Source organism: Vigna unguiculata, chromosome 2 (assembly GCF_004118075.2).
Source record: "Vigna unguiculata cultivar IT97K-499-35 chromosome 2, ASM411807v1, whole genome shotgun sequence".
Taxonomy (NCBI): Eukaryota; Viridiplantae; Streptophyta; class Magnoliopsida; order Fabales; family Fabaceae; genus Vigna; species Vigna unguiculata.
This window is the reverse complement of record NC_040280.1, coordinates 32,214,536-32,227,320: the sequence shown is the minus strand read 5'-3', so window position 1 is coordinate 32,227,320 and position 12,785 is coordinate 32,214,536. Positions and strand designations below refer to the sequence as shown.

Below are 12,785 nucleotides of genomic sequence, written 5' to 3'. Positions count from 1 at the left end.
TAAAAGAATATTACAAAACAATCGTTATATTGTTGTTATCTACAAGAGTTGTCCATATTCAAAAAATAATTTGGTTATGACAATCGAAATTTCAATTATTTATGGTTCAATAATGTTATCCTGGAGTTTATTGATCACAAATACATATATCTACTAGTCAAACTCATGATTTTATGAAGGGAGATGGATGGTTTTGTACCAGCCGTTCCTAGCATGTGATGTATCCACCAAGCGGTCACTTTTGTTTGGCCTTTTCTACCTCTGCCATCAAAATTACTAAAACAAAAACATCAACAAAGATTGGACACTAACCTTAGAAAGTTCGTTCGTTGTCAGTGAATTTCCTTGCACTCTTTTTTTCCGTTCATCGAGGTAAATCAATCATAGCGTCTTCTGTAGTCTCGTACGGCCATGCCAAATGTTAGATACATTCTGACACATAAAATTACTATATAAATATTACAACATCAAAATTAAGTCTCCCAAAACTTTCTTCTGCTTTATGTTCACACGTGCACTGTGTTGTGAAGAACCTGTATATTTTTACTTTACGTGGATCTGACACCTTCGTTGAAAATCTTAAAAAATTGACTGTCTTCTGATGCTGGAAATCGTGAAATATTAAATAATGTAAACAACGGTAACGATTAATACTATCTAACTGTAATATAAAAATACTCTTCTGTGTATCTCTTCTAGAAAGGTTATATAAATTATCATTAGTTTGACTGACCCACAAACCAGAGACAGAGCTAATTAATGAATATAATAAAATACTAATATTACTCATTTGTATTTGTACTAATACATTTTATAACATCACCTTTTATTACTTTTATATTTTTTTGTTAAAATATTTATTATAATAATAATAATTTTTATTATTATATATACAATTGTATCGTACCTATAAGTTCTCACATATTTGCGCGCTTTAAGAACAGAATTATTCAATTCCTCTGCGCATTAGTCTCTGCGTTCTTCCCTCTCTCTCCGTGTTCGTGTTGGTATCAGCGGTAACAAGGTGAGAAGACAAAGATGTCCACCACCGGAACTACAACCTCAGAAGGTTCTTTTGTTTTCTTCGTCGATTAATTTATGTTGTAATTAATAATAATAAGGTTTTGCGGTGTGAATTTTGGTTCGGAAATTCTGATAAACGTTGATACGATGCAGAAGTGAGCAGCAACGAGTGGGAAGTGATACACATGAGCGAGCAAGAGGAGGATCTGATTCACAGGATGTACAAGCTGGTCGGAGACAAGTAAGCTTCGATGTTTTTTATGTTATGATTTATGCATTTTGTTTCTGAATCAATCCCAAAACTCCATTGTACCTTAACCAGATTTTGGGTTTCTGCGTTAATTGTGTGCAATATGATGAAGGTTCCAGAATTTAGGATGGGTTTTATGAGGGTGTTGTTGGATTGTAGCATGGTTGTAGATAGATAATTATATAAGTTGACTTAAAGGTGAGAGGAATGAATGGTTACAAAAATAGAAGCTGCATCCATTAAGTTTGGCCATTCATGGCAGACATTGACTATTTGGTAGTAATGACTTATTTCTAGTACCAAATGCTTAAAGGCATCACCATTACTTACACATCGATAATTAATTAGGACAACCATATTCTCGTAACTAATGTCTTCCATTATTAATGTCAAACTTATGTGATTAGGTTCAAATCTCATTGGTATTTAGTCTTTCTAGTGAAATCTCCTAAGAATTTGAACATTGTTTGATTATCTCATTTATTATTTATATATCTTGCATACTTTTCCTTTGAAGTGAAAATATTTAAATTTACATGAATGTTAATTTAAGGTTGTACTTGAATAGGTGGAATTTGATAGCGGGTCGCATTCCGGGTCGTAAAGCAGAAGAGATAGAGAGATTCTGGATTATGAGACACACTCACACTTTCTCTGTTACAAAAAATCAAAGTAAAGCCAAAGACTCTTAATTTTTATTTATTTTTTCCTCCCCACCTGTCTTTTTGGGCATAATTCTCATAAATATATAAATTTCGGTTAAATATGTTTTACACGTCTGTAGACTTCAGATGTTTTTATTCATCTTTATAAAAAATTTCTATATTTTTAGACTTTTATTTATTTTTTGTTATCAATATCAGTTTCTAAGGTTACAATTTTATACGTATTTTTGTTTATTTTTTTATCTCTTTCAAAAGGACTGATATTGATGATGAAAAACCTAATAAAAGACTAAAAGCCCAGGGGAGAAAAATAAAATAAAAATCTGAAGTTTGATAAGAAATTAAAAATATATTTAACCGGATAAATTTTGTTGTGAAATTGTTGTTTCGCCCATTATATTCCTTCTTGTTGAATCGTAAACTTCCATGAGTTTCATATAGAAGCTATGAAAAAGTTTGCATTTTAGTTTGTATAAAAAAGTGTGTATTAGACTACTTTAATTTGAGTGATTTATAATTTGAATTTGTGATTTTTTATTTTAGTTTATTTGAATGTCTCATGACCAAGTTCATTCGTAATTTCTCTCTCTCGCTGTATAAATCCTTTACACAGAAAATAAAAATAAATAGAAAATATTTTATTAAGAAAGTTTGCAGATGTTCCAAGTACATTTTAGAACATAAAAAAAGAAAAAAGAAGAAAACTATACAATTTGGTTACCAGATTCAGAGGATATTTATGAAAGTAAAATTCTAACAGAAATATGTGATCATGTGGGAATAAATAAAGAAACACTGTATAATATGAAAATAACAATTATAAGTAATTTAAATATAGGATTAATGCAAATACATTCCATATAAATGCAAATAAATAAGGAGTTGAAACCTATAATTGTAGTTAATAGTAAATCATTAATGAAAGTGTTAAAATAGATATGATGCCCCACTGCAAGATAAGAAAACTTAACACTGAATATTGTATATGGACGGTGATAATTTGACACCGATACTACCATTAATAAAAAAAGGTTGATATCAAATGATAATTATTTAAGAATAGTGATGTCAAAGTAATTTTTTCATCATCTTAAATACTCCGATTAAACGAATTAGTGATTGGAAGTAGTGTGGAAAATTGGGAAAAGTGTTAAAGGAAAATTGGCTCTATGATTAAATAGACAATGTTTGAAATTTTGTGTTCATAAGAAAAAATGAAAGATGTCTTGTAATAATCAGCTAAAAACAAAACATTGATGTCCATGAATAGATGGGTCAACATGGAGTTCTTAAAATCAAAAGCATGTGAAATAAAAGGAGTTACAAGAGATTAATCTTTTAGATGACTTAGCAAGATAGCATAAATCACAAATTTTATTTTTTAATTGTTAGAATTTTTTTAAATTTTGAAAGCACAAAAAAATAATTAAAAAAAATAGTAAAAATTCCAAACTCAACTATTTTCATCGAATCATAATTACATCTCAGTATGCAAACCAAGGCTATTTAATCCTGTCGGTTAAAAAAGTGTTTTCAGTTTTTTTCTTCTATTAATTATTCCGTGACAATATATTGTTCTAGAAGTTTTAGTATTTCAAACAGTATTATCCAAACTAAAAAAAAAAGACAAATAAAAAGAAAGAATGCATTCTTCTAGAAGTGAAAAGGATAAAAAATGAAGTAAAAGTATTTTAGTCAAAATTTGCACGGAGAATATATAAAGTACATGCACTATGTCTTTTTCATTTTTTTCAATCTCAATTATCTCTTTCACACTATATAATGCTTAGCACTTCCACAACTTCTACACCAAAAGGATATCAATTGATTCTACTTCTTTCCTTTTCATCTCAGCCTTTCACTTCTAGAACACAAGAACTGCCAGGTGCAAAAACAGTAATGGGATTCAAATTTCAAAATTTCTCACTGGAAATTAAGGATATTCCTCAATTTTGCGATATTTAAGCTTAAGTTTAATTTTTATAATAAATAAAAATAGAAAATAGAAAAGAAATCTCATAAAGTTGTTGGTTTAAGATTTGGACTTATAGTATTAGGTTGAATTAATGTTTCCTTATGTGTCCTCAAATAATCTTCTCGCAAAAAACTCATTTTAGTAAACAAATAGCAAATTAGGAACCAATCGTTTATCAGCATCACCAACTCATCAAGCTGATGCGTGACTTGGTCAGCATTCTATTGCTCACTAACAAAATACTAGTCTCATCTCAAAAACTCATTTTCTCAGTCAAAACTTTGACTCATTTCCACAAATTACTTGCATTTAACCATTAAATACAACCCCTTCCTTTGCTTCATCATTCACTAAGCTTTTGCCATTTCAATTCTCTGTTCCAATAAATCACTTTAAACTTCAAAACTTAGTTGCCTCCTTCCATTATATTCTACCATTAATGCTCCACCTTGCTCAATCACAACAAGAAAAATAGATAGATAGAGTAAAATGCAAAGTGAAAAAGGTTGGGAGCAGAAAGCACTGGTGAGTGAGTTAATTCAGGGGTTGGAGATCGCAAGAAAGTTGAAGGAAGACTTCAATATACCCTCTTCGATCGACACAAGGGACTCACTACTGCAGAGGATACTGTGTTCTTACAACAAGGCTTTGCTTCTTCTACGACGGAATCCACCAATTTCAAACTCAGAAACCATGCATCAACCAACTCAAACTTCGTCACCACAGTCCCTACAACTTCGTCACCAAAGTCCTCCGAAGGAACACTTTGAAGGTGCCCTCAAGAATCATCATCAAGAACTTAAACAAACTGCAAAGAAAAGGTAAAACTTTTAGCATCGGTTTGTTATTTCTATTTGTTCTGAGTTCTAACACTCGCGGCGATTTCGCTTCAGAAAGAAGTTGCCGAAAAGGACGGAACAGGTTAGAGTGAAGATCGAGAATGGGGTTGAAGAACCTCTCCAAGATGGTTACAGCTGGAGAAAATATGGACAGAAAAACATCCTCAATGCAAAATATCCCAGGTGAAATTTTTTAAAATTTGTCACTAAAAAATTGTATTGGTCACTGATCACAGCAATTAACAAGGGATTGTTTTGTTACATTTGCAGAAGCTACTACAGATGCACATTCCAAAAATCTAAGGATTGCTGCGCCACGAAGCAAGTGCAGAGATCAGAAGAAGACCCCAATGTGTTTGACATAAGTTACCGAGGAAGCCACGTCTGTTCTCACGTTCCGTCATTAAAATCACCAGACACAGAAGAGAAACCGCAAGGTTGTGATAATAACGTTCAGTTTCATGGTGCAGAGTCATGGCGAGAAAGAGTTACAAACTGCACAAACACATCGACTGTGGAAACGGATAACGTGACGCCAAATCCATTCCCTTCGTTTGGATGCATGATACAAGATAACCACCACATGTTTCTTTCTTCCTTTGTACTAGAGAATGATCCCTTTTTCAGCACCATTTCCCAAACATCCTTGTTCTCTCCGAACACACCTGAATTAAATTCTCTTGTGTCTCCGTCTTTCCATGTACATGATGAATTCGACGGGGTCTTTGAGAATCTTTGCCCTGATTCTAATGCTGCCGGGATCGTTTTAGCTGATACATCAACCACCAATTTTTCAACTTTTGACTTTAGTTTCGATGCAGTGGGAATTGGTGCAAGTTGTCCTTCAATGCCTCGGGGTTTTCATCCTAAGTGCACTTGAGAGAATGAATTTCATAATGTTTGTCGAAATTATTGTTAGCATTTGAAGAAACGAGAAAGCGACAGTACGATGATGCATTAGATTCCAGACAGCACTAATAAACGCCGGTGTTTTTCGTTCGTTACAAAATAGCCATGTTAATGTTCAGAGAAGCGATCTTGTAGTGTGAAAGGGACAGCCGAAAATGTTGGGACAAACCTTCTCAATCAAAAGATTATTTTCAAAGTGAATTGGTGATTGATTTTCTATTAAATTATTAATGAGTTAGTGACGAATTTCTTCAAACAAAACAATTTGAGAACATTAAAGTTCATTTTAAGCTGACTTCAGCTAACATCACCTGAATTCTGAAGCACCCAGTAGATTAACTCACGAACAATCGTATTTTTCCCTGTAATACATGTTGCAAAAATATAAGGCTTACCGTTATTGGCTAAGAAAGTACTTTCCTTCTCTAATTTAATTTGCCCTTTTAAAAATGTGTCTCAAATTTCGAGTATAAAAAACACCAATGACTCTTTAATAATAATACTCACAGTAAATAAATTAATTATTAATTTTAGTAAACAAAAATGATTATATCATAAATTAATATAATGAATTCGTTTTCGTAAAACGTGTATTATTTACCTTATAAGACAAATAATTTACAACAGATTCATCGAATCACAGTGGAAGCAGCAAAGAAATAATTGACACTTCCGATATTCTTCCCCATATGTTTGTGTAGTCAAGATTTCCAATAATTGAACTGCAGGTACTATTTGTGTTTATGGGCCCAAAATAACGATGGGTGTAGGCCTGGGTAATGTGAGGCCCATATGACTGCAATTGGAGTAACATCTCTTGCGTTTAGCTTTCTGAACATCCGGTGATCAGATTTAAAATTACCATCTGCACAACTGTGGCAGTGCTTAAATTCCACAGCCCTTAACTATGTCTAAATTTTAACAAAGAATGTTTTTACATTGTGTTGCTTTCTATATAAACGGACGATAAAAAGAAATTGATAGATCCTTTTGATCAACGATTAACAAGTGTTTTTACAGTACTGCGTTAAGGAAAATCTTATCTGTAGCTACTAGAAAGCAAAAGTGTCATTTGTACAAAAAGCATGATACTTAGTTGAGAGATCTTTTTCATCTGACAGGATAAACGTCCACCTACATTACAACAGAAATATTAAGTAGTTACTTATGAGGGTGCCAAAAACAAAAACAAAAAATGAGAACCCATGCCAGCTGCTACTTCACAAACTGAATGCGGTTTAAATATCGGTCGCCATTCAAAAGTAGACTGAGATATTTTAGCCTTCTCTGCAGAGAACAAATATTTGAGATTCATTTTCACATAAAACGGATGCGTTTAACTGCTCTAGTGGCTACGAAGTGGGTTCAAATGCAGCTTGCTGATGCCAAACGCCATTGAGATTTGACTGCCATAATCGGACCATTCCATCTTGCCCTGTAGTAGCCAACGTCATTCCACTCATATCCCATTCCATTTGCCACACCTAAGTAACATATAACAGTAAGCAACACATGGTCGAATAAACCCATCAGAAGCTAAGTTCAACATCCACATCATCCCTTAAAGATAAATTGAAGAAGAGTAGAAGGGGACATATAAATTAAAGTCATTCATATACCATGCCCTGGTGACCTGAGAGTAGTGCAACTCGTTCTACGGGGAGTCTTCCATCATGGTCAGGGTTCAATCCAAGATGCCATATTGCAAGTCCCTTGTGAGTTGCAACCGCTATGATCTCATACGGTCTACAAAAGAATCATACCAATTACTGATATATGCAAATAATTATATAACACATGTTCTTTCACATTACTTTGACAACCCAAAGACAAAGGTGGTAGATAGACATAAGCACAGCACGAGCCGAGTAGAATAACAAACTTCCTCATGTTAGTTGACTACATGAGATCATGACTATCAACCTATCCAAACAGTTGTTGCCAATCAGGTAGTACGAGGAAGTCCCAGTCAATAGATGTGACTAACATTTTTCTAAACTATTGCACATATTACCTGCCAATATTTGGTGCCCATGCAACAGCATAAACCTGATCACCCCTGTCTTCAGGCAGTGCCAATTCTGCTACCGGAAGCCATCTTTGATGCGCCTGATCAAATTCCCATACCTGAGGAAAATAAACATCTCAACACCTAATGGAAGAAAGATGTGGAATTTTTTCTGCTGCATACTGATCTCTTGCCCATTGCCACAGGCTCACAGCTTGCATCTATTGCAAGGTTATGCACAGTTCAGAAAAGTGGAGAGGAAAATTCTAGAGTGCAATTATCGTACCATGGAAAAATATAGGTAACACAGCTAACATCAATAAAATAACAGGGCGGAATTCTAGACTAGAATTACCTTGGAAGAATTAAGCTCTGATGTATTTGAATTAAAACCTATAAGGAAGCTTGATTCCTGGCTTCCACCCTTTTGTACATTCCAAGATATGGATGCAGATAGGCACGAAGCCTTTCCAAATGCAGACACCGACTCAATAACATTTTGAAATTCAGCCTAAAAATATGAGACCAAAAATGAAAGAATATTTAGTATCTCATTTTGTTGCTGTGAGGGAAGGTATAGTTATATTTGAATATTCAGTTTCACCTGAAGCTGCCAGTTTCTCAGTTCTAAGGGGTCCAAGAGCTCAAAAACCCTTACATTGCCATCTGAATATGCTGCAACCTAAAATGTTAATAGAATAATAATAATTAATTAATTAATCAATAAAGAAATAATTACTGAACTAGCTATGACATGCATAAGGGATTTCATGTTAAATAATAATGTACGCACACAGTAGTCAGCAGAAATAGATAAAAGCATAGTTCCAAAATAAATATCAATGACATTATACTAGCCATATAACTAACCATTTTCAAACTAGTCGAAGAGATCCCGAATTGAACATCAAGGACTTTGCCTGAACTGTTTCCAAAGCTTTTGCACATCTTCCACTGAAGAGACTGCGAATCTACAAACCGACTTTCAGAATTTCAAAATTAACTGAATAAGATTCCACAAAATAACAGGTTGAATGAAAAACCCGGTTAACGGAATCACACCACGAAAACTAAAAAAGTGGATTTAAAACTAAATCGTAAAGAATATGCAAAACTACCCACTAAACAATAAACACAGCATGTCATAAAAAATTGCAACACCAAAACCCAATCCTATTGTCCAACAAAAAATTTAATAGCTAGTGCGCAATTCGGTTCCAAAGCTTAAGCCATTGAATGCTTGCCAGAAGAAGCACATTGATTCAACTCTATCAAAAAAACTAATCAACGATACCTTCTGCAACCTCCTCCCACAATGACACAATTCCATCGGCGGAAATACACGCGACTGCATCACCGTACTCTGGCGGAACCCAAACAATCTTCACGATGTTTCCTTCGAGAACCTTCACAGTTTCAATGAAAAGTAAATACATACAATGTAGAAACCATAGAGAGAACAATAAGGAATGACCATATTAAAGTGAACAATTATCCTACAATTCATGTTCGCAGATAACAGTAACATATAACAACCTATACACATAAAACTCGCAATCTATTAATTCATCAGCGTTTCAGTAAAACTTAATCTAATCCGAATTACAGATTTAATAAGAGGAAAAGGAAAAATGGGGAAGAAATAGAAGACGAACCCTAGATTTGAAAGTAGAGCGGAGGGAGGAAGAAGATGGATCGCGGGAATCGAAGATTGAAAGAGTGCCATCAGCGGAAGCAGAAGCGAGTCTGGTACCGGAAATGTTCCAAGATGTGCAAGTGGTGGCATTATCAAGAGTCAAGATTTCCTTCGCCATGTCTCTTTCACTGAAGAAGAGTGCTCTGAAACTGCCCAAACCTAAAAACCTGTTTCCGGGGTTTAGGGTGCAGGTGCAGCACCATACGGTAGAAGTAAATAAAGTATAATACTATTACTAACTATTTTTTCCTCAATTAAGGTTTTAATCTCATATTACATGTTTTAATTTTTATTTTATTTAGTTTTCATTCGTTCTTAATATATAGAGATAATATATATATATATATATACGCTAAATCTTGTTATCTTTCATTGTCATATTTACATGTTTTAAAGAAAGATAAAAAAACAATCTTTTGTTGTTTGGAATTTCTATATTGTTTAATTTATATATTCGTAATATCAACTTAATATGTACTCTAAAACTCAATTAAACAGAAATATTACTGTATATTAGGTACATTCGTGAAGTTATTGAATTATATTTTTTTATTTAAAGATTTAATTAGTTGGAGGATATTTAATTCTGTTTAGATATTTATTTTTAAAAAATTGTCAATCGAGTCTCAATTAGGTCTTGTTTAGAAAAAAAAAATTATTAATATCATTAATTTGATTCATAAATTTTACCTCTAAATTTTAATATCAATATTAATATCATTAACGACGTTAATATTTTTTTTAAAAAAATATAATTAAGACATCTTTTAAAAAATTGTGACTCAGTTAACAAATCTTTAAATGTATGTACAAACTAATATATACAAATAAAAATAAATACTATTTAACTAATTAAACATTTTTTGATAATAATAAAAGTTATACAATCGCATAGATGGTTGTATGTGCTGCACCGTTAATAATCAGATTAGGTATAAATTATGCTGGTTAAAAATAAGTTATGAAAATATATTTTTATTTTTTATTGGATAATATATATACTTTTGTTTACCTTTATCGTGACAGTTCATGTGAATGTCAAACTTCGGGCATTGAAATGAAGGTGAGACAACTCGGAAATAACTTTAATTTTGGTAGGTTCCATTTTTATTTCTTTAACATGCTTTAATGAATACGATGTCTTCTTTTATTATGAAGTGACATTTTTAAAAATCAAGAAGAAAATTCGACCCAATGTATTTGATCAACACTTTATTCAAATTCACCAACCCTGTATCAAAATAAGAGTAATAAACGGAAATGCTATTTATGAAAACTTCATGGCAATCTTAACAAAATAAATAACGGTAAAAAAGTAGTTATGGAATAGCGTTAGAAATTAGAAATAGGAGTTCCTTGTATCAACCAAATGTTATGTATGGGTAGAGGAAGTGAATTTCTACTCGCACTCAGAATCAATGTGTTTAGTTTGTTTTTTTTTTTTCATTTTCTCTAAAACTTTTTTTAACTTTTTTTATGCTATTTTAAATGCTTATAATTTTGTCCTTTTTTTAAGTTAATATATGTATTCTTTTTGTGGAATTCATAATGATAGGGTTGGTATGGTGATATGTGACATGAATAATAAATAAGATATCATTAATTAAAGTTGACCTAACTGAATAAGGAATGTTAGTTTAATTGTTGTAATAGTATTATCAATATGTTAAAAATGACCAATACTTATTTTAAAAAAAAAGGAAATAGACCACACTGAAAATGTTTAAAGTAGTAAAAAGATTAAGAAAAAAAATCATGATAATGAGACAAAAAGTTATTAAGCTTATTTTAAATATATATTTAAAATAAGATACTGTTTTTTATTTTGATTATATACTGTGAAGTGATGAAAGGGGTGTTTGAAGAATAGTTCCTTTCATTTATTCCACATATATGTTGACATTGATTTAGAATATAATCAAGAAAATAATGAAGCAAAAGAAGTTAAAGAATTTTCCTCAAACAACATGAATAATGTGACCTCATTTAAGTCTAAAGAGACGAGACAAAAAAAAGCAAACCAACCCAAATAAATGATTGTACAAGTAAGAAAACATTTCTAAACAAAAAAATATAGTCCATACGATTCTTTACATAATCAATATATATATATATATATATATTGATAAGTTTATTTTTAAAACAAGATTTAAATAATAACATTTTTCATCTTTAAAAATTAAAACAATATTTAATCACATTCACAAGCTTATGTTTATTTCAGAAAACTTCTAAAAACTCAGATTCAAGAATTAACGTGAAAATGTTTACATTTTCAAAAACTTTAGCGTTATTTAATCATCGTGCTTTGAGTAAGCCAAATAATTTAAATTAATCAAAATAATATTTTTTCTTTCATATTCCTTATTTTCATTTCTTTATTTACAATTGTTATGTCTTAAATAAGAATTGTTTTACTTTATATATATTTTATATTTTAAATTTTAAGATGATGTAACCTTTTCTCTTTAATTATATTTTCACTTTCATTTTTATTATACATTGAAAATTGTTTAAACTTTAAAAGTAAGGTAAATATTTAAAAAATAATAAATGATTGATTCAAAATTATATTAGAAAAGAATATGAAAATGTTATTTGAAATTAATGTGGAACGTTTGAGATGAGTTGCAGCTGGTCCCACATGAATGTTGCCAGGCAGGTAGTCACTGCTACTCAATTTATAACGAACCTACTCTCAGTGATCACTGTGTCCCACTTAATTAATTAACAATATATATAAAATAGAAAATGATATTTTAACTTTTTTTTTTATATTTTTTAACGCTTTATTTTCATTATTTTTAGATTATTTATTTTAATTTTTTATAATAATATAATGATCTAAGTGTGATGAGACTGATGAATTAAAAATAGTAAAGAAAATAGATTTAAGTATTATTATCCATATATTAACTAATATTATTACATCTTACATTCTCGTTTTCTCACATTTTAAAACTCTTTTACAAATTAAAGTAAAAAAAGTATATAGTGGAAATTAAAAGTATTTAATCATTTAATTTAAAAACAAAAATTAACGTAGATTATTGTAAAAAGTAATTTATTCGTAACATTATTAAAAAAATAAAAATATTGGTGTAACATTTATTTACGCGGATTCCATTGTTGCTATGTAAATACGCTCCATCAATAATGACGATTCCAGAGCCGTGTTGAGCGATCAATTTACAAGAGTCTTTTTCTTTCTATTGTTTTCAAATTTCCAAAATTTATTCATCTCTTTTGTCCTATTCACACCCAAGAAAAATAAATAAATACTAAAAAAATTGATTTTATTATATGTTATATCCTTTTTTTTCATCTCTCTGGTAATAATAAATTTGTTATAAAAATGATGGTGGAGCATAATAGATAATAATATTTTAATTATTAAATTTTGATAATTTTTTCTTATAA

The 12,785-nt window shown here is 31.0% G+C and overlaps 3 protein-coding genes across 4 annotated transcripts; 2 read left to right on the top strand and 1 right to left on the bottom strand.

Annotated features, from left to right (window-relative positions):
- Positions 1-934: 934 nt before the first annotated feature.
- LOC114174126 (MYB-like transcription factor ETC3) lies at positions 935-2,485 on the top strand. 2 transcript variants are annotated; one of them, XM_028058891.1, is made up of 3 exons: positions 935-1,069; positions 1,180-1,264; positions 1,842-2,485. In XM_028058891.1, exons 1-3 carry the CDS (start codon positions 1,039-1,041, stop codon positions 1,963-1,965), a joined length of 240 nt encoding a protein of 79 aa, XP_027914692.1. In that variant the 5' UTR covers positions 935-1,038; the 3' UTR covers positions 1,966-2,485. The 2 variants fall into 2 exon arrangements, with proteins under 2 accessions (XP_027914692.1, XP_027914691.1); XM_028058890.1 differs by having other exon boundaries at positions 1,177-1,264; positions 1,842-2,461.
- A 1,614-nt stretch (positions 2,486-4,099) lies between these two features.
- On the top strand, positions 4,100-5,818 carry LOC114174666 (probable WRKY transcription factor 41). The gene is made up of 3 exons (XM_028059492.1): positions 4,100-4,734; positions 4,807-4,935; positions 5,023-5,818. The coding sequence occupies exons 1-3, from the start codon at positions 4,403-4,405 to the stop codon at positions 5,630-5,632; spliced, it is 1,071 nt and encodes a 356-aa protein (XP_027915293.1). The 5' UTR covers positions 4,100-4,402; the 3' UTR covers positions 5,633-5,818.
- Positions 5,819-6,628: 810 nt separating this feature from the next.
- Positions 6,629-9,574, bottom strand: LOC114170374 (protein SEH1). The gene is made up of 8 exons (XM_028055852.1): positions 9,325-9,574; positions 8,964-9,075; positions 8,540-8,640; positions 8,274-8,351; positions 8,025-8,180; positions 7,676-7,788; positions 7,281-7,407; positions 6,629-7,145 (listed from the first exon to the last, which is right to left on the bottom strand). The coding sequence occupies exons 1-8, from the start codon at positions 9,481-9,483 to the stop codon at positions 7,014-7,016; spliced, it is 978 nt and encodes a 325-aa protein (XP_027911653.1). The 5' UTR covers positions 9,484-9,574; the 3' UTR covers positions 6,629-7,013.
- Between the last annotated feature and the right edge of the window lie 3,211 nt (positions 9,575-12,785).